This window comes from Sciurus vulgaris, assembly GCF_902686455.1.
Source record: "Sciurus vulgaris genome assembly, chromosome: 18".
In the NCBI taxonomy this organism is placed as follows: Eukaryota; Metazoa; Chordata; class Mammalia; order Rodentia; family Sciuridae; genus Sciurus; species Sciurus vulgaris.
In genome coordinates this window covers 26,551,209-26,571,937 of record NC_136479.1, presented here as the reverse complement: position 1 = coordinate 26,571,937, position 20,729 = coordinate 26,551,209, and the positions used below count along the sequence as shown (strand labels likewise).

At 49.7% G+C, this 20,729-nt stretch overlaps 2 protein-coding genes across 4 annotated transcripts in view; both read left to right on the top strand.

Annotated features, from left to right (window-relative positions):
* The first annotated feature begins 189 nt into the window (after positions 1–189).
* On the top strand, positions 190–4,826 carry MRM2 (mitochondrial rRNA methyltransferase 2). Of its 3 annotated transcripts, none has more exons than XM_079120667.1 (3): positions 190–254; positions 1,961–2,250; positions 4,186–4,826. In XM_079120667.1, the coding sequence occupies exons 1-3, from the start codon at positions 247–249 to the stop codon at positions 4,626–4,628; spliced, it is 741 nt and encodes a 246-aa protein (XP_078976793.1). In that variant the 5' UTR covers positions 190–246; the 3' UTR covers positions 4,629–4,826. The 3 variants fall into 3 exon arrangements, with proteins under 3 accessions (XP_078976793.1, XP_078976792.1, XP_078976791.1); XM_079120666.1 differs by lacking the exon at positions 190–254 and adding an exon at positions 261–500; XM_079120665.1 differs by lacking the exon at positions 190–254 and adding an exon at positions 261–519.
* Positions 4,827–6,212: 1,386 nt separating this feature from the next.
* The window catches only part of MAD1L1 (mitotic arrest deficient 1 like 1), a gene marked incomplete at its 5' end in the record, with an annotated part of 369,275 nt that continues 354,758 nt past the window's right edge, over positions 6,213–20,729 (top strand). The window contains 8 exons of the mRNA XM_079120677.1: positions 6,213–6,289; positions 8,897–9,059; positions 12,045–12,185; positions 14,789–14,968; positions 17,628–17,752; positions 18,454–18,535; positions 20,309–20,439; positions 20,549–20,663. Of these exons, the coding sequence (XP_078976803.1) occupies positions 6,213–6,289; positions 8,897–9,059; positions 12,045–12,185; positions 14,789–14,968; positions 17,628–17,752; positions 18,454–18,535; positions 20,309–20,439; positions 20,549–20,663 (1,014 nt within the window). The remainder of the gene's footprint in view (positions 6,290–8,896; positions 9,060–12,044; positions 12,186–14,788; positions 14,969–17,627; positions 17,753–18,453; positions 18,536–20,308; positions 20,440–20,548; positions 20,664–20,729) is intronic.

The following is a 20,729-nucleotide window of genomic DNA, read 5'->3' as shown; positions in this document are numbered from 1 at the left end:
TCCGTCTTGTCTTCCCCTAGGCCCCGCTCCTCTGGTCTTTCCCATCTCTCCGACTCCCCGTTTCCTCCTCTCCCCCACTTCCTCGTTTCCTTGTGTCCCTCCTGCCCGTCTCCCCCAGGTCGCTCCCGCTCCCACTCCCCGCAAACCATCCATACCTGCTCGCCGGTCCTGATTGAGGGGGCGGGGCCTGCACAGGAAGTGGGACCGTGACTTCCGGTGGCGAGCGGAGGGTGCGAGCGGACTCCCATGGCCCGGTGAGCGGGGCAGAGTGTTCGGTCTGTACTAATGGGGCGCCTGCTGCATGCGTGCGGGGAGGCCGGAGTGGTGGGAGCCCTCAGTTTCCCCATCCGAAAGGGGGAGCTGGCCCACTCCCGGCTCGGCGTTTGCATCGCGAGGCCGATTAACCCAGCTCGCGGCCCCAGCCTGGGGCTCCGCAGACCTGAACCCCAGCAAGCGGACGAGAGCGCACGACCTGTGCGGAGGCAGGTGGGGGGCTACAGGTAGAGGCTGGAGAGGCAGGTGAGAACACCGCAGCCTCTAAAGATGTGGCACAGGGCTTCCAAGAAGCCAGGGGGCCTGTGTAGCTAGAATTCAGCGCATGGGATGGGATTGGAGAGATAGGTGCCCCAAAACAGGCTGACGCCGGGGTTTGTGGGGGAAATCCTCATTTGTGGACCTGTGAGACACCACTATCTTCTTCCCTGCTGCTGAAATTATATCTGGCATCCTGGATGTGTGTGCCATTTTTCCATGAGATTCCCTAATCCAGTTGAAGCCAGGATTCACTATTCACCATCCCTGTCCTCACATTTTGTCAGCACGCCTTGGTATTGAAGGAGCTTTGGCCTCAGAGCTGTGGGAACGATAAAAACTTTTTTCCTTTAGAGAAATGAACAGAACAGTAAAAAGAAATGTAAGAAATGAACAGTAAGATTGTTTTGAGAGTTAAACGAGGGGGAGTTATGTATAGCTCCTGCCATGCCAAACTACTTTTTATGTTTTAAAAGCATAACTTTTTGAAAGAATCTTAAATTGTCCACACATCCCCCACAGGTTGGGTTCAGTCTTAAGAAATGTGCTGGCCTGACCTGTGCTAGAGGTGATAGGCAGGGACCTGTCTTCATGGGGTTTTCTTGCAGTTTCTCAGAGTATTATGAAAATTTGTGCCAGATAAGAAAGTAATAATTTTTATCATTTTTATCAGTACTGTTAACCAGTACTGGAAAAGTTTGGGTTATCATTAACAAGGTGATTATCACAGTGTTTAATTTTCTTCTGAGGAAATCTTTAGGGAGAGCACTTCCTGGTTGGGCATGATGATGCACGCCTGTTGTCCCAGCAGCTTGGGAGGCTGAGGCAGGAGGATCTCAAGTTCAAAGCCAGCTTCTTCAACATAGTGAGGCCCTAAGCAACTTGGCAATAACCCTGTCTCAAAAAAAAAAAAAAAAAAAAAAAAAAAAAAAAAATAGGGCTGTCCATGTGGCCCAGTGATTAAGCGCCTCTGGATTCAATCCTGGGTACCAAAAGAAAAGAAAAAACACTTCCCTAGGAAAGGTGCAGCGTCAGTCTGTTCAGCTGCTGTGATTTAGTATGCAGATCAGGCGGCTTAAGCACAGTCATTTAGTCCATCCTAGAGGCTGGAAGTAGGAGATCAAGGTGTGGGAAGTAAGGACACCAGTCAGATAGGATTAGAACCCACGCCAGTGATCTCATTTTACCTTAATTATCTTCTTAAAGATCGTATCTCTAACTACAGTCATGTTCTGAAGTCCTGAGAAATAGGGGTTTTGGGGCATGTAATTCAGCTGATGGCACCTCTGGCGTGTGGGCTTGTCAGTTTACCTGTCCTCTTGGGCCTTAGTGCCTCCATTCTGGAAAGGAGTTGAGCCAGGGGCTCCTCTGCACCTATGACCTGCTGCTCTGTGTGATGCCATCCTCTTCCTCCCTTTTCTCCAACTAGGTACCTGAAGCTGGTGTGTGCTGCCCTTCAGCGTCGGGGCTTCCACACTGCAGGGTGTTACTCTAAGAGCCGGACAGGCGCTGAGCACCTATGGCTGAAGCGGCATTTAAAGGACCCCTTTGTGAAGGCTGCGAAGGTGGAGAGTTACCGCTGTCGAAGTGCCTTCAAGCTTCTGGAGATGAATGAGAGGCATCGGATTCTGTGGCCTGGCCTCTGTGTGTTGGACTGTGGGGCAGCTCCTGGGGCCTGGAGTCAGGTGGCGGTGCAGAGCGTCAATGCCACAGGCAGAGGTGGGACCCCCACACTGCTGTTAGCACTTTCTGATCACAAGTCTGAGGGAAAGAGAGTGAGCTGCTCTCTGCTGTGGATGCAGCAGTTGAGCTACTTCCTAAAGGCACATCTGAGTGGATTGATTGTAGTGATATTGACCTTTTCAAAGTAAAAGACAAAGTGGAAAGGTATAATGAAAATCACCGGAAATTATACCACCTGGATATGACACTAACATATTGGTGTACACCCTTCCAGAATTTTTTGTCTGCATGCCTACATAGGTACTTTCTTACATTTTGAGAAATTATGCCATGTGTTTTGGAGTCTTTTCACTAATGTTATACTGACATCTATCTATGGCAGTACAGCTGAATCAACCCCAGAGGTTTCTAAGTCCTGTTCCTGAAACCTTAGGGTTTCATGGAGGCCCCAGGGGTGCTGCTGCCTCTAGGGCCTCAGGAAGGGCTTCATGGCCAAGGCTGATCCATTCTGGGTCAGCCTGAGAACTCAGCCTTTTTTTTTTTTTTTTATATATTTTAGGGTTTTTAACAAAGATTTTGTATGGCAGTTCCCATGATTAGGAAAGAGATAAACCATTCACCTATACAGCTTTAAAATGTAATGTTGGGACCTCCTAATAGGGACCTCCTGATGACTGATTTTAGTGATTTCTGTTCCCCTGATTACTTTTTAGAAGTAGGAAAATGGCCCAGTTTAATTTGTAGGAAGAAGTGACAGCAAAGGATGCATGGGTAATCTGAGTTTTCCTTCCTGTTGTTGCAAAATTGCAACCAAAGCTGTTTAGTTTCTGTGGAAACTTCCCAAGGATATAATAATGTGGGCATGATAAAGGAAAGAAAGGTCAAGAATGTAAAATGAGATGTGAGGTGTCCCACTTTCCTGGGCTGAAAACAGGGTTTTCACCTTTAAAAAATGAGGTAGTCTTCAAAATTCTAATTTTATGTAGAAATAAAATACACATCCTCCTTGCTTTGAGTTTTATTAAACAGACTGAACTTGAAAAATCTGTGACTGTGCCCTTGATTTATCACCACTTAACAACAGAGCTGAGATCCTCTGCAGTGCCCGTAGGGATGAGGTACTGGGCATGTGGAGCGGGGCTTTGTATATGGGTACAGCATGGGAAGAGGAGGTGGAGGCTGACAGCAGGAGTAGGCAAGAAGTCTTGTTTCAGGTTAGGTGAAACTGCCATCTTTTGTTTTATAAAACATCTTGTCTGTTTTATAAGTAGTATCCCTCAAATATGGACAGTGTCATTTTTTGTCTCATTTTATATCTGTCCATTCTTCCCAACTCTGGCTTGTTTCCAGTGACTTCTACATTGAAAGGAATTGGCTTAACCTGTAGAATGAATTTAGTGATTTAATCCAGAGGCACTGGTGTATCAGCATCTATTTTGGTTTTTCAAAAAGACCACCAAGAAAGTCGGGCACAGTGGTGCATGTCTGTAATCCTAGAGGCTCAGGAGCCTGAGATGGGAGGATCACAAGTTCAAGGTCAGTCTCAGCACTTTTCTGAGGCCTTGTCTGAAAATAAAAAATCAAAAAGAAAGGGCTGGGATGTCACTCATGGTAAAGTGCCCCTGACTTGAACTCCTCAGTACCAAAAAAAAAAAAAAAAAAAAAAAAAAACCACCAGGGAGAACCCCTCCACAGAGTGAGGTTGAGGTAATGTGCCAAAAGCAGGAGAGGGAAGTCCTGGCTGTGGTCCTAGCTGTGCCTGTGATTAAGGATGACTGGCCTCTGTTTCCTCAGCTGCCAAGTGAAGGGCTGCCCACCACCTACTGTGTGTCTACATAGGCTGTTCAAATAGTGGAAGGGCTCCTGTCTACATGTGTGCACATCTATTCTTGGTCCGGGTGTCTTTATTTTGTATTTCTATGGAAAGATTTAGGATGTAAATGAATAACACATCTACTGTTCCCTCTGTAGATCCTAGCTCTCCTGTTGGCTTTGTGCTTGGGGTAGATCTTCTTCACATAACCCCCCTGGAAGGAGCAACTTTTCTGTGCCCTGCTGATGTGACTGACCCGAAAACCTTACAGAAGATCCTTGAACTGCTTCCTGGTGGGAGGGCAGATGTGATTCTGAGTGACATGGCACCCAATGCCACTGGGATCCGGGATCTTGATCACGACAGGCTTATCAGCCTGTGCCTGTCACTTCTGGACATGGCTCCAGATGTTTTGCACCCAGGTGGAACGTTGCTTTGTAAGACGTGGGCTGGAAGTCAAAGCCAGCAGTTTCAGAAGAGATTGACAGAGGAATTCCAGAACACAAGAATTGTAAAACCTGAGGCCAGCAGGAAAGAATCATCAGAAGTATACCTCTTGGCCAAACAGTACCGCAGAAGAAAGGGCTCTGTGAAGCCATGAGAGGATCTGCCATTTTTAAATGGTCTTAAATGCTGCGTCTTTTTAAACTGTGGGTGTAACCTGAGTGCTTTTCTGAGGAGTGACTGGGAGCTTTGCTGTGATCGGGAGATAAGCAGGGCCATGTAGGTCTTTGTTTTAAACGAAACAGAGATGACATATTTAAGGGCCATGAAAAATTAAAACCAGACTTCTATTTCAGATTTTTGAAGAGAAAGTTATCAGGAAAAAGATGTGGAGACTGAAGGATGTGACGAGATGGGAGGATGAAAATGACTTTCTGAGACAGAGCCAGACATACCCATAATGCCTCTATGGAACTTTTTCAGCTGATAGACTCTTAGCATATTACAGAGAAGCAGGTGTTCCTTTATGGCTTTCAGAACACAATACATAGGTTCCCAGTTGTTATTTTGGCTATATAGCGTAAAGTAGAAAAATCCGAAATTTCCACCTGGGGATTAATTTCTACCTTTCTGGTGAATAATCTGGAAACATCCATTCTTAAAGCAGAACTCCCAGAGCAATTAGGAGAGACATTTGGTATGGATTTATGCACAGGGTGGGTGTGCTTTGGTTTATACTGGAAGTATGTATTGCTGTAATACAGCAGACTCTCGAAGAGTATAAATTGCAAAGCCAGCAATGATGTGTTCATTTACTTTACTTTTCTAGGAACTCCATGTAGCTTTATAAAAGAATATAGATTGCATTATTTTAAGGGATTTCCACGACTTTAAGTTTTGTTTTTCAAAACTCAACTGATTTCTTACAAGCCATTTCATGAAGGGGTGGGTCCCTGAGGAGGGGTGATGCCAGCGGCCAGAGAAAAGACTGGGTGCCGTGGATCCTGAGTGCTAGATCCTCCTCCAGCCCCCTGAAGGGAGGTGCTGATCAGGTGTTTTTACTTTCCATTTCATTTGTAGTTGTAGTCAGGTAAAATCCACAGCAACTCCCACTCATCCCCACGGCATTCCCCTCCATCCATTTCTTTCCCCAACACACAAACTGGGTCTTGTTACCTCTGGGGAAAAGGAAACATAAGTGCAGTCCCTTGGAGCAGCACCTACCAGCTGCGGCTGGACGGAGGTGGGGAGATTCAGAAATGAGAAAAACACATTTACGGGTGGAAATGTTCCCATACTCGGGCTCCATCGGATTTTCCCTGCACTGAAAGCTGCTCAGGCCCGTGCTGCGCACTCTTGAGGGCAGACAGCGCTGGGAGCAACATAAATACTATGCATTGACGGTGGTCCCGGAGAAGAGGAAAAGAACCAATTTTAATTTAACCAAACTACTAGCAAGATTAGGGGAAGAAAATGCAAAGAAGTTTGCCCCTAGGAAGCCTCTGTGAGTGCTGCTATTCAGAACATTACGGCGCGAGGCGGTGGCCGCAGTACAATCGCGTCCGGTGGTGTGCCATTGGGCCCGACCATGCTGTGGTCCAGACTTGCTTCCGAGTCTTCCTCTGCGCTGGCTCCTCGGGTTCGGTGGCTCTGGGTCCGGACGCGGAGCCCCAGGACGTGAGGCGCGCAGACTCGGTTCTTTACGGCAGGCTTCCAGTCGGTCTCGCGAGAGCGCAGGCTCATGTCTCGCGATAAGTGGGCGCGGGCGGAGCGGAGGGAGATCCGAGCGGCGGCGGCAAGCGCAAGCCTACGGCTGAGGTGAGCTGTGGTGGACTGGGCGCGGGGTAGCGGGCGCGGGGTCCTGGGGCGCGCCGGGGGCCGGGCGGCAGGGCGGCGAGGGCTCTGACCCGGGGCTGACCCGCGATCGGCGCGGGTGCCGCCCTCTAGGTCCCAGCGCCTTCGAGACCCCACACCCAGTTCTCATCTCTAGAGATTGGGGCGCAGCCCCTGCTGTCCTAGAGGGGTCCGTCGTTCTGTTGGGGTTTGCGCATAGGCTTGCCCTAGAGACCCTGGTCTGCCCTCGCCACTTCTAGGACGGTCCCCTCTCCTGTTTTGACCGCTTCGCGCTTTGCGCGCTTCTCCCGGGAGATCCTTGCCTGCCCTCGCCCATTAGCCGCTCCTAGTGACCTGGGTCAGTTAGGTCGCAGTTGTTGCTCCCTTGAGCATCCAGTGGCGGGAGGCCCCTAGCGATCTACAGCCAGCGTGTGGCCGAGCAGTGGTGGCTGCTGTCCCACTGAGCCGCCCCGGCTGTCTGCACTGGCCGAGCAGTCATAGTCGTTGCTGCTGCTTCTGGAGGCACCGTGTGCCTGAAGTCCTGATGTTGGAGAATAGTGACGGGGATAGTGTGTGTTTAGAGAAGGCAAGATTCACCAGGGTCTTAGGGCAGTGAGTTTCTTTGTCACTTCTTATTTTTAGTTATATTTTTTGATATTGTAGATTGAACCTATTGTAGATTGAAAGCCATTTGGTTTGGCTTTACCACTAAGCTACATCCTCAGCCCATTTCATTTTTTTATTTGAGATAGGATCTCCTTAAGTTGCCGAGGGTCTTGCTGAATTGCCCAGACTGGCCTCTGCACTTGCAATCCTTCAGGTGCCTCCGGTTACAGGCTTGCACCGTTATGCTTGGGACTTGGTCACATATTTAAATTTTCTCTGCCATCCCTTTTCTGAGGCTGGAATGGTAGTGTGTTCCTGACTCCCAGATCAGGTCTGTCCAGAGCAGTTGGGTTCCATCTCAGGTGTTTGGAAGGTTTGAGCCTCAGTAAAGAGGGTATGTGTGGAGCAGCCTGGTTCCAGGAAGTTGAAATACAGTGTTCTATTCTTTTTAGTATATTAGTGGGTCAGTTCTCAGGGGATGGTCTTTGGAGAAGAGGTTGGAAAGTCTGAGATTGCAAAATGGATTTAGGCTTGGAGGTAGATCTCTGCTGTTTCCAGCCTGGGTCCTCCATACTCACAGCGCAGAGAACCGGGACTGCCTTGGTTCTCATCCAGTTTTGTTTTGTGGTGTATATGAGAGGAACACGCCCACGCCCTTGTAAGTGGGAAACTTGGAGACAAACTATATTAATTTTTTTTTTTTCTGGAGATAGGGTCTTGCTTAGTTGTTCAGGCTGGCCTCAAACTTGAGATCCTCCTTCCTCAACCTCCTAAGTAGCTAAGATTACAGACAAGCACTCAAAAAAAAAAAAAAAAAAAAAAAAGGAAATGAACTAGCACTACCCCTTGCTAAGGAGAGAAATAATATGTATGCATCCTTGGGAGTTCAAGCCTCTTGGTCATAAATGTACCTGGGATGGTCCACACCTCTTGGCTGGTGGCAGCTGGTGTGAGATATAGTAAGCACAGGTGTTGAGGAAGCAGTTCTTTCACACATGGACTTGTGAAATGCTTGCTACCTTCAGAGCTTCTGATCTCTTCTGTATCTTTGTTTTTCAGTACTGGGGATTGAACCCAGGGTTGCTTAGCCACTGAGTCACATCGCCAGCCTTTTTTATTTATTTTGAGACTGGGTCTTGCTAAGTTGCTGGGGCTGACTTTGAACTTGTGCTCTTCCTACCCCACCCTCCAAAGACTGGGATTATAGGCATGTGCCACTGTGCCCAGCTCTTCTGTACTTTTTTGCAGCTTTAGTTTCATCATCTGAAAAATCTCTAAGATTGAATTCACCAACTTGTTTTGAAGATTGAGCATGTAAGCAGAGTGCTGGTCAAATGTGAGGTGACAGTGGATGGTTTACCATTTGGGTGCATGTGGGATGCCTCTCTCTGGGACTTGGTTGGAAGGAGTGATGGCACTTACTGCTATTGCTGTTAACTTGGAGTCACACTCCGCATTCCTGTGCCCACCATTGCCTTTATCATGCTGTTGCATGCTTTGTTTTTGATTTCCCAAAGGCCGCTCGCCTGCTGAGCATCTGCTCTGGAGAGCCGGCTGTCCATTTGGTTTGTAGGCCTATACTCAGACAGTGACTTGGTGGCATTTTTCCTCCCCCAGTATTGGGCATTGAATCCACGGGCTTGTGCATGCGAAGCAAGCACTTTACTACTGAGCTATATCCCTAGCCCTTTTTATTTTGAGATAATATCTCACTAAATTGCTGAGACTGGCCTCAGACTTGTGATCATCCAAGCTCGACCGTCTAAGTCATTGGGATTACAGGTATGGCTACTGAGCCTGTTGTTGGCATGCTTTTATGCCTCATTTCCTCTTGGTAAATTGGCAGTGTGGACTTTTCTATTTTCTTTGAAGAAAGTAGTTGTGGGCTCTGAGAGGACATGAGGGCAGTATGTTATCCAAAAGCACTGTGGAGGGTGGCATTTGATGGTGTGTGGGAAGGCTGACTCACCATTTTTTGTCTCCCAGAAGGAAGGTGGCCATGGAAGACCTGGGGGAGAATACCACTGTCTTGTCCACCTTGAGATCTCTGAACAACTTCATTTCTCAGCGAGTGGAGGGAGGATCTGGCCTGGATATGTCCACTTCTGCCCCAGGTTCTCTGCAGATGCAGTACCAGCAGAGCATGCAGGTGAGGGGCATATGTGGGTTGGGGTCTCTGGTTAAAGACACGTGGGCTCAAGTGGGACCTGTTCAGGTCCCACATAGTTGAGGCAGGTCAGTATTAGGTAGGCCTAGAGGCCAATTGTGGTCTTCCAGATCTCATCCTGGGCATTCATCATTTGGGGAGCTAGTTGGAGACCACGGCCTGCCCTGATCTGTCATGGTTAAAGACCTGTCTCGTTAGCACCCCAGGAGTAGATGTGGTCCTTAGCAGAGTGTTCATATTGATGGACTCGTGAATGCTAATGATAGGATTCAGAAAGGCAGTCTGTTCATTTAATTGAGGACAGAACCCAACTGTGTGGGAGCATGGGTGCCAGAATTACCCAGCATGCTGTTCCCCTTGGAGGCGTAACACAGAGAGGCCATATTGTAAAACTGGTCAACCTAGTGAGAAAGCCAGGGCAATGAGTGGAAGGACTGGATGTTCCTGTCTTAGCCTGTGGAGGGCAATTTGCAGATCCTGGTGATTTTTGCAGTTTTCTCTGATTGTAGTTATGTGTTACTCCATTCTAAGTTCTTGGGAATGCTCACTATGGATACAATTGTAAAGGGTTCAGATCTCCTGAAGGACCTTAGGCCCTGGAGAGTCATGTGCTCAGTCCCAGTCTGGGCTGGGACATCTGGGCCCCCAAAGAAAAAAGTGGTGTCTTGGGCTTGCCTGAGCCCTGTCATTGCACTAACCTCCTGACTATATAAGCCTCCTCCCTGTCTTCCCTGCTTGTGTCTTTCTTTCCTGTCCACCCTGCATGAGCTCTGGATTGTGTGACCTGTGTCAACTGAGCCATGAGGTCCATGTACTGATTGGCAAAAGGGATGGTGTGTGTTTGTGCTGGTTTGTTCAGTGATGAAATTACTGTTAGAGCACTAAGTTGTACACTGCCCTTTCTTGGGTCTTTATTCTGAGATTAGACCTATTTTCTTTTTTTTGGTAAAAAAAAATATATTTTTTTGTGGTACTGGGGATTGAACCTGGGGTCCACTCTCTCACTGAGCTACATTTCCAGCCCTTTTTAAATTTTTTAATTTTGAGATGAGGTCTTAACCAAGTTGCTGAGGTTGGCCTTGAACTTGGAGGTTCTCTGACCTCAACCTCCCAAGTCACTGGGATTATAGGCATGCACCCCAGGAGTAGACCGCGATTTAAATGCTGCGATTTTAAAAAAAAGTATAATTTTATTGATGCAGATGTGCAGGAAATTTAGCTTGTCAAAGTCCATGCAATTCTTTAATCAAAATTGGACCTTGGACGTCCCCATTGTTTACTGTTAAGGACTTCCTCAGGTAGGGATCAGTGACCAAGTGCTGTACCTGAGTGAGATAGGTACTAATCGTGACTGCAGACCTTGCCTGGGACCTGACCTTGGTCATGTCCTTCCCTGGATGCCAGTCATGGTTCTTTTTCTTCCTGTCAGGGCCCCCAAGTTGTATGTGAGGGACTTGAGGACAATCTGGGGAACTGGAGGCAAAGATTAGGATGGCATGTCTTATCTGCCAAGTTCCTCTCCCCTTTTTAGCTCTTGTTTTAGTTGGAAGGGCATATCATGCACTTTGTCACACCTCAGAATTGTTTAAACATGAAGGAAGGTTTAAGTTATTCCTCACACACAACCAGTCAAGTGTGCCTGGCATGCTTGGTCCCTGTGTGGTGACATCCCTGTGGTTGGAGGGGTACCTACTTTCTGAGACAGAGTGAGAATGAGAAACCTAGTGAGTGTAAAGGATGAACTTAGGAACCTTCAGATCAACAGGTGAGAGTTAAAATGAGTTAAATATAATAGTAGAGAAAGAACCCAGGTGGGAGGACTGGAGGAGAAGCCTTGCTAGTTGTGGACTCTGTTGGCGTGGGGCTGGACACTTTTATTTTGCAGGATGTTCCTGGGCACAGTGGGATGTTTAGCAATATCCCTGGCTTCTGCCCATGTGTATCAGCGGGCAGCCAGGACTACTGCTGTCCTTCTGTAACAATCAGAAGTGTCTCCAGACAGTGCTACATGTCTCCTGGGGCAGGATTGGCCCCATAGGGGACTATGCTAGCCCAGTGGGTTGCAGACTTTATTGTACATGTGAGCCTCCTGGGAATGTGTCTAGTAGTGGTTCTGATTCAGCTTAAGGTTCTGTGTAGGTTAAGTGTTCAGGAGGTGCTGGGCAGCAAGGCTCTGGCCCCAGTGAAGTCAGTGACTCTGAGAGACTGTTGGCATTCTTCTGGAGCCATTGGAGGCTTGAATCACCTGCATGTACCTACGTCTTATGGGCCTACTTCTAAGATGGCCCCCAAATTTTGGCCCCATGGTAGATGCTAATCTCCTGGTTACTCAATTGAATGCTAAACTTGGTGTTGTTGCAGTGGGATTTTGTAGATCTAATTAAGGTTGCCAATCAGTGGACCTTAAGTGAGGGAGGTTCCCTGGGTTTCTGACCTAATCACACAAGTCCCTTAAAAAGATTTGAGTCCAGATGTTAGAGTCAGAAGAGCTGGACTCAGCAGGAGAGGGAGAGGGGCATGTGGTAAGGGAGGTAGGCAGCTTCCAGGTACTGACAGAAAGCAGAGAAACGAATCTTGTCTCCACCTGTGGGCTAGCCAGGGGTTTCTGCCAACTCCCTTGATTTTAGTCTTAAGAGACCTTGATCCAAGAACCCAACCATACATGTCTGCACTTCTGACCTGCAGAGCCTACAACCTATAAATGGGTGGTGTTTTTAGCTGCTGAGTTTGTGGCTGTTTGTTATACAGCTATAGAAAATGAACACGTTTTCTTTCCTAAAACTCGCTCACTGTCATCTTAAAATTCTCCTGATTTTCTTAATCTTTCCTTGCTTGTTGCCTCTCACCCATTTCCCACCTGGGGACCCTTGCTGGAGTGGTACTTGGGGAGTGCATTGAACTGAGGAACTTGCCTTGCTTGACATGGCCTCTGAGCATTTTCTTTCTCTTTGGGTGTGACCTGCTCAGTTGGAGGAAAGAGCAGAACAGATCCGTTCGAAGTCCTACCTCATCCAGGTGGAGCGGGAGAAGATGCAGATGGAGCTGAGTCACAAGAGGGCTCGAGTGGAGCTGGAGCGGGCAGCCAACACCAGTGCCAGGAACTACGAGGTGGGTCCAGGCAGGGTTGGTCCAACTGGTCTCAAGAGGCTGGGTGCAATGCCTAAAGGCTGTAAGAAATCAGAAACCAGACAGGGCAAGCTGTGCATGGGGATTACCAGGGTGTTCCTCTGAGGCTGCCTTTGATGGGTCAGATGTTAGCTGTGCTGGAGAAGGGTGGCTTGATATGGGGACAGTTACAAAGTGGGAAATCTCTGGCTGTGTTTATTGCTCATTGAGGCCATGGTGCCGGTTTCCACTGGGTCTCTTGGTTTTCTCTTTCCCCTGGAGGAATTGGAATGCAGACCTGGCAGATCTACTAGGTGGTATGGGGGCAGCAGGCTTAGAATATTACTGGGCTGTATGAATGTCTTTTTTAAAAAAATATTTTTAATTATAGATGGATACAATACCTCTATTTACTTCTTTTTATGTGGTGCTGAGGATCAAACCCAGTGCCTCACACGTGCTAGGTCAGCGCTCTACCACTGAGCCACAACTCCAGCCCTTGTGTGACTGTCTTTTTGGGGTAGTTTTAGGGCCTCAGGAAAGTGCCCTACTCTGTCTGCTGTGCTTGCTGTTGGCTTCCCAGGACAGTGGGACAGTGCAGCATTGTGACTCCAGGAAGGCCAGCACAGGAACCCTCTGTTTGCATTGCTTTGATTAACAGACCTTTGCCAGGTTTTCACTAAGTGCTGATCAGTTGTGGAAAGGCTGCCAAGATTCAGGCAGTGCCCCAGACCAGGGAATCTCTCGGGCCTTCCTGCCCTGACTTTGAGGACTGAGTCTGGCCCCATCTTGCCTTGTGTACGTGTGCACACACTTCCCTGTCCCTGTTCAGATAGGTGACCTCCTCCAGGGTATGATGCAAATTGGACTGTTTAAGTCAAGAACGCAGATTCCTGCCTTGATGTGTAGTCTGGGCTCATGAGCCAAGACTTTGAAGTGCCCTTTATCTGGGGGAGCAGATGATACCAGGGGCCCTTGGACTGCATGAAATGTGGTGCTAATGGCATGGTCCTGGCTCTCAGGCAGAATGACAGGCCCTGGAACTACTGGAGTTTCTCTGGGCAAAGTCCCTTGAAGGCAGTGCCTGCTTGGGTGCCCTGGGTGTCCAGTGCCTGGCACAGTTGGTGGTGCCTTGTGGGCACCTGAGAACATTTGAGGAGTTGCTGCAGGGTCTGTGAAGGTCCAGGGGCCCAGGGTGACAAGCTTGGGACTGGCCCTGTTGAACTTGAGCTGCCTTCTTAGAAACCTTTCATGCCCACAGTCATGCCAAGGGGGTCCCAGGAGCCAAGACAATTAGTTGTTTTCAGATTGCCCATTGGAGTCGTGATCTCTACATTGGTTTTTCAGGGATGGCCAGTGTGGTGGTAGGTGGGTAGGGAGGACAGGCAGTCCTCTTCCTGGAAATATTGATTAGGTGGTGAGACCTAGGGTCTGAAAGGCTGCCTGAGCTCCTCATCCGTGCTTGGGACTGGCAGCACAGTAGTGATCTGAGGGAGGGCCCTGTGCTGACAGAGCAGTTTCTTTATTTTGGGGTGCTGGGATCAGGCCCAGATAGAACTCATATGCTCTACCACAGAACTGTACCCCAGTCCTCTAATGGAAGATTCTTGTTCTGCTTTGCAGAAGGGTCCCCTGGCTATTTTGAGGCTGCACTTATAGTTGTGTCCCCTTGAGTCCCCTTGCGGTAGAGATCGGCCTTTTTTTCCAGAAGGCTTCAACCTTGTGTGTGCTTTTAGTAAGTCCTTCCTTGGTTTTGGACTGGAGTGTCCTAGACAAGAGTGGCATAAGCCTTTACTCTAGTAAGACCTGCTGGAAGTTCCTAGTGGCCTAGGAGGGAGCTGGTGCTGGCAGCTTCCTGCTGAATCAGTTGGGGTATGCTAGAAGGCTGGGTGGGTGCTGGATGGGTAGCACTCAACACCTTTCTTCTTAGGATCTAGCTCTTACTTTCTGGTCCTTTTACACTATTTGATGGTGAACCCTTCAGGCCCTCATAAGTTGTCACAGTGGCATGTGTCCTAGTTCTGTCCCTTCCTCACTAGCATAAGCAACATGGCCTCCCTGAGGGTAATGATATGCGGTGGCTCTGAAGGACTGCATGACCAGGTATACTTGTGGCAGATCTGGCTTTGCTGTAAACTGTTTTGCAGGCTGACTTCCACCCCTCCTGTCCCTGCTCCGGTCATTGGCTCGTTGGGGAGTGCAGACTCATTTTAATGATGGCCTGAGTGCAGTTGGACAAGATCTGCTGGTGCTGTAAAAGCTCAGCTTTTTTCCAAGGTCGATTCTGAATTTTACATTTTCCATGCTCCATCTCATCCCTGCAAAGACGATCATTGTGAGCAGTCAATGTAATGAGTGTGTGGTGTCATCCATGCTGAGTGCCCTCCGAGGGACCTGGTTTCTTTGAGTGGGAGCTGTGGCAGAAGCATTGGCAGTGCCACTGGGGTCCCAGGTCTTCACCTGGTTTTGCTGGAGACTTGACTGATGGTTCTGTCCAGCTCTTCCAGGGGCCCGAATGGCCTGTCTGAGCTGGGACTGGAGTGTCCTTGTCCTGACACTCTCTTGGGGTTTCAGCTCACTCTGGCCACGTTCTTCCCTCTCCATAGCGCGAGGTTGACCGCAACCAGGAACTCCTGGCACGGATTCGGCAGCTTCAGGAGCGGGAGGCCGAGGCTGAGGAGAAGATGCAGGAGCAACTGGAACGCCATAAGCTGTGCAAACAGAGCCTGGATGCTGCCAGCCAGCAGCTGCGGGAACAGGAGGACGGCCTGGCCACGGCCAGCGAGGTAAGCACAGTCCTGCACACAGGCCCTGGGGGTTGCCCTCTTGCTTTCAGCCATTTTCCAACTTCTATCTTGACCATAGTAGCAACAAGACATCCTTTAAGTGTGCTCCTCACGTGTGCACCTGCAGTTTTTGCATGGTCATAGTCAGTGTAAATAAATTAATTTTCCATTCTGTGGTTTTCAATTAGTAAGTGGAGCCCTTTTTCATTCTTTGTAAATATGAATTTTAGTGGTTGGCTAATCCATTTTTGTCATTTTTCCAGTGTTTTGTTTCCTTGTGTTTGCCCTGATATCCCCCTGGCAGATCGCTTTGTGCATGCAGCCTATTTGTTTCTAGCACGTTGTTTTGTCTGAACATAACCGAGGAGTAGGGTGACAGATGCTGTCACAGCTCTGTGGTTGTTGCTGCCAGTTGCTAGGTTGTGCTGATAGCCACCATGGAGTATTTGGTGTTGCTATAGCCTTCCCTGTTCACGGATGGTGGTATGTTCTGGAAACACTTTTTTCTTCTTTTCCAGAAGATGTAAGTAGGTCCTCTGGATTTGCATTTCTTTGATTATCAGCAAAGTCTGTTAGTATCTCCCAACATCAGAGAGTGCCTTTGAACCAGGATGTATATGAACTGTAGTCCCAGGGACAGCCGTGTGCGTTATAGCGACAGCCCGAGCATTGGCGCTGGTGGGTACTGGACTCCTCTGACCTTCCTTGTCCCTTTTCTGTGGTGTTCAAGATCACAGGTGCCGAGAGGAAACAGATGAGAACTGCCTGAGGGGGGGACGCCGTGTCACATCATTGGTATTCTGTCTCCGCGTGGCTTTCTCCACTTGATAGATCCTCAGGAGCAGGCTGCAGGTTATTTTTGCCTTGGCAGCGCCGGGGAGCATGTTAAGGTTGTTCCCACATCTGTCTTCTGAAGCGAGTGTTGGCAGGAGCGGAGGCGTGATCAGCTTCCAGAGAAGCTGGCTTCTGCCTTGCATGGGCTGTCCTGTGGGTCCTGGGATCTGTGTTCTGGGCCGTGTCGCTGTTTTGTGTCCAAAGGAAGCCATACCTACCCTCAGTGAAGGGCAGAAGAGGCAGTCGTGCGTGGGACCACGTCCTCAGAGAAGCCCTCTCTTATCACTCAGTTCAAAGTCACAAGTCTTCCCTATTGACTTCATTCTCCTATCACAGTGGCCCAGTTTATGTTACTTGCCACTCTGAAGTTCTCTCTTTCATCTTTTTACTTGCTGATGGTCTGACGTCCCCCATGGTATCTGTCCTCCATCAGGGCAGGCTGTCTCTGGTGTAGTGCTTGGTGTGCAGTACATGTTTACTGAACTCCTGGAGGTCCTCTTGGAGGATGTACTCATTGGTTGATGTGTTTTTAATACTTTTCTTTCTTTTTTTTTTTTTTTTTTAGTACTGGGGATTTAACCTTGGGGCAGTTTACCACCAAGCCACATCCCTTACTCTTTTTTTTATTTTGATACAGTTGCTTAGTTGCTTAGGGCCTTGCTAAATTGCTGAGGCTGGCCTTGAACTTGTGATCCCTCTGTCTCGCCTTCCTGAGCTGCTGGTATTATAGACATGAGCCACTGTGCCCGGCACCTCCATTTTTTTTTGAGTCCCAGTCTGATGCTCACTCTTGTGATAGAGTGAACCATGCAGATTGTTGAGTGTGGGGTGCCTGAAGTGTGTCTCCCCAGTTGGTCATGCTGTGAATAGTGCCAGTGTATTTCCCTGGGTCCTGGGTTGGGTGCAGATTCCCATGAAAAAGGAAGGAGTGTTGTGGCTTCTTTGTAGGGGGTGCTGCCTGGGGAGGGCCCCCTGTCCCCTACAGATCTACCTGCGTGAGGTGAGGTTGCCAGACCCACTGTCGTGCTCTCTGTGTGGGCTCCCTAGGGTTGGATTCAGGCCACGTTCCCCTGTGCTAGTTTGCATGACATGGAAGAGGGCTGGCTTTTTGTGTTGGTATGTCCAGCATGCTCTTTCCTTCAGGAAGCGGGAGGGTGATGGATGAGGTGCTGTCAGAGCTGAGGGTGGTGGTTCCTTCAAGTGACTGTTCCGTGGTGTCAGATGGACTTGTCCCTCCTGGAGGCTGCTGGATGGGCCCTGCTGGCTTTGCTCTGGAACTGTCTCTTTCTGAGTACCATGGCTGTCCCGGCTGGTTCCAGCCCAGCTTGCTGGCCTGGGAGTTCTGCATCCTTCCTGATGGTTGGAGTTGCCGTGCGAGGATGGTTAGAGAAAGAATTCTGGGCTGCGAGCATGATGAGAGCCAAAGAGTGGAAGAAGGCTAAGGTGGATGCCTGGTGGCCAGGGACACTGTGGGCATAGTGTAGTGGGCATGGAGGCCACCAGGTGTGAGAGGCTAGGCCCATTCTGGCTAATGGCAGCTTTTCTCTGGAACCCCCCCTCAGTAGGACTAACTTTCCTCAAGGGACTGACTGTAACCCAGATCTGTCTGTCAGCTTGTGGGGAGCATGACCCAGGATCCTGGCCTGGGATCCTTCTGAGAGTATCTGTCTCATCTACTCAGGTGTAGGCTCCCCAGGGGTGGGCTCTGTCCTCTCCCCATGGTAGCAGACCATGGCTCTTCCTTTCACTGGGACTTGTTGTGAAGTCATGCATCCGTGCACGGGTTTGGCCTCAGTGTGCGGCCTGGAATTCCTTCTGCTTTCAGACCATCAATGTGTTAAAGGGCCGAGTCTCAGAGCTGCAGTGGAGTGTGATGGACCAGGAGGTGCAGGTGAAGCGCCTGGAGTCTGAGAAGCAGGAGCTGAAGGAGCAGCTCGACCTCCAGCTCAGGTCAGGGGAAAGGGACTTGGGGATGTGGGGCTCTGGCCCTGTGCCTGGCCCTTGAATGCTTTCCTTACCGCAGGCCACGGGAGGAACTGATACAGAGGCCCCTGAGCTGGGACTCTGAGTGCAGAATGGGGGTGTGTTAAATATTTTTGAGCCAGGGTGAGGGGCAGCAGCTCCTCCTTCCTGGAGTGGCACAGCTTTTTAGAGCAGACTTTCAGAGAAGACGTTATGCTGAGTTAGGATTTGAAGGACATGCAAGATGTCCCCTGGGGTTGTGTGGGCTGTGGATGGGAAAGGACATTCTAGGCACAGGAGACATGATAAATAAGCTAGATGTGGGACCACCTGGAGGGTGGTGTGGTCAGGAAGCTTTGGGTTCTCTCCCGAGGAGTTGACCCTTCCCTTAGTGCCTGTAGTCCCAGTTCTTTGCTCCTTGGGGTGCGGGGTAATCAGGCCTGAGTGGGTCCTTTCTGGTCCTGGCTGTACCAGGTCTGGGGAACACTGGTGGGGGTGAGCAGTGTGTGGAGAACTCTGTGGTGCTGTAGGTGACCAAGGCTCTGCTGCACCATCCAGGTAAGAGCCACTGCAGGGGCTAGTCCAGGACTTGGGGGTACTCTTGTAGTGGGCATGGGGTCTGTGCCAGGAGCTCAGGTTGAGGGTGTTCTTGAGGTGTTCCTTCATGCCATTTACTCTTCTCCAAACAGGAAATGGCAGGAAGCTAATCAGAAAATTCAGGAACTTCAGGCTAGCCAAGAAGCAAGAACAGATCAAGAACAGAAGATTAAGGTGGGTTGCTCTGTGTCAGGCCCTGCCTGTGTCCTGCAGGCATTTCAGGGGTGGTCTTAGCCCTCTTGCCACCTGCCATTTGCAGCCTTTTCTGAGTTGAGGTGCCCTCTGTAGATGTTGGCCACTGTCCCATCTTCTAGGCACTGTGCTGACTGCCAGGGAGGCCAAGGTGAGTGAGGTAGCCATTTCTGCTCCCAGGAAGCTTGTGTCCTAGTGCAGAAAGGTTTACTAGAAAACACGAGGAAAAAGGTGACATTGGAGGTGGTATAAAGTAGACCTACAGAGGTTGAAACCCTGCCCACAGTCACATGCTGGAGTGTCACTGAGCCGGGTCTCCAAGCCAGGTCCATCCGATGGGCGCTCAGACCACATACTTCACTGTGGATGGTGCTGCTAGAAAGACAATGCCTTGGGTCCCTTCCATGGACTCCTGTAGCCTTTAGAGTAATATCCAGCCTGCAGGAGGCATGCGTCCGTGGCTCCCCATGACTTTCTGCTGTGCATGCTTGGTCAGGTCTGTGAGCTTTGCTCCTGCTCTCCTTGACTGACAGCTTGCCTGGCACCTCCACTTGGCCCTCACAACTTACCTTCTTGGTTAGCTTCTCCTGGACCTCATCCTTCCCTCCATGACCCTTAGCTTGCCTCTCAATGTCTACTTGCCTGCTTTGTATTCTGTGTCACTCTGCCTCTGCCACTTGACTCAGCACCTGGACAGAATTGGACTCAGTGGCACTTATTATTTATTGAATTATTATTATTTTTTAGTTGTAGATGGATACAATAACTATATTTAATTTTTTATGGGGTGCTGAGGATGGAACCCAGGGCCTCACACATGCTAGGCAAGCGCTTAACCACTGAGCCACAACTGCAACCCCAGTGGCACTTACTGATAGACTAATTTGGGCCTGATTTTGTACTCAGCCTGTTTGGTCACTTTTCACTAAATGCCAGTGTGCTGTTGAGTCCTAAGGTGACAGATGTTGTAAAAGTCTGTCCTTGCAGTTGAAATGGACTCAGTTGCTGCAGGAATGCCACCAGTGCAGAAGTGACTTCACATGACGAGAAGGTTGTGTCCTTGCTGAGTGTCTTTGGGTCAGGTGTTTGATTGGTTCCTCCTGGAGACCTGAGGGCAGGATAGTGGTGTAGATGGATGCTGGCACAAGTGGGCAGGGCTAGAGGCAGCTGGTGAGGACACAGCCCAGGTCACATCAGGTGCAACCACAGGAGGAATCTGGGATTGGGGCCTAGACCAGGGAAATTGCTGAGGTCCTGGTCCTGGGACATCTTAAAAGAGGAACTTTGGGGTTCCCATGAGTATACTTTATATTTTAGAAAAATTTTAGATTCACAGCCAAATGGAACAGAGGGTACAGAGAATTTCCAGACCCTTTGTCCCCCTACCCTCATCTCCCGCAGTCAGCATCTCCTGCAAAGTGGGTCATTGCTCCAGTTGACTCAGCTGCATTGACTCCTTATCACCTAGTCCACAGCCTACGTTGGGGTTCACCCTTGGTGGGCATGTTCTGGACAGATGCACCCAGACATGTGTCCCCCTTTGAAGTGTCATGCAGCCCTCTATGCACGTCCTCCTCCCCTGAGTACCACTGCCCTCTCACTTCTCCATCCTGCTCTCCAGAGTGTCCTGCAGGTGGAATGCACCGCATGTGCCTCTTCAGACTGGCTTCTCACTTAGCAGAGGCTCGTATTTCCTCTGTGTCCCCTGGCTGCTCACTCTCTTTTACTTTCTTCCTCTCTGCCTGCCTCCATCAGGACCTGGAGCAGAAACTGTGCCTGCAGGAGCAGGATGCAGCCGTGGTGAGGAACATGAAGTCTGAGCTGCTGCGTCTTCCCAGGATGGAGCGGGAACTGAAGCGGCTGCGGGAGGAGAATGCACACCTGCGGTGAGGAGCCCGGGTGTGGCTGAGCCGCTTCCAGATACTGTTGGGGTTCATGGGGTGGTTTTGTCCCCAGCATGTGTGGCTGTTGGAGTGATGGTTTCTGGCCCTGCAGGGAGATGAGGGAGACCAACGGGCTGCTCACAGAGGAGCTAGAGGGGCTGCAGAGGAGGCTGGGCCGACAGGAGAAGATGCAGGAAGCTCTGGTTGACTTGGAACTGGAGAAGGAGGTAAGGGTCTTAAGTGGGCAAACGGTGCCTATGGGTCTGTCCTCAATCCTCCCTGAGGACCCTGGC

What these genes read in the sequence shown, in the direction of transcription:
- MRM2 (XM_079120665.1), top strand. Translation starts at nt 302, where the DNA reads ATGCGTGCGGGGAGGCCGGAGTGGTGGGAGCCCTCAGTTTCCCCATCC. An exon ending in GGTAGAGGCTGGAGAGGCAG is followed by an intron (nt 520 to 1,960) that starts GTGAGAACACCG and finishes TTCTCCAACTAG; the next exon opens with GTACCTGAAGCTGGTGTGTG. An exon ending in CGTCAATGCCACAGGCAGAG is followed by an intron (nt 2,251 to 4,185) that starts GTGGGACCCCCA and finishes TTCCCTCTGTAG; the next exon opens with ATCCTAGCTCTCCTGTTGGC.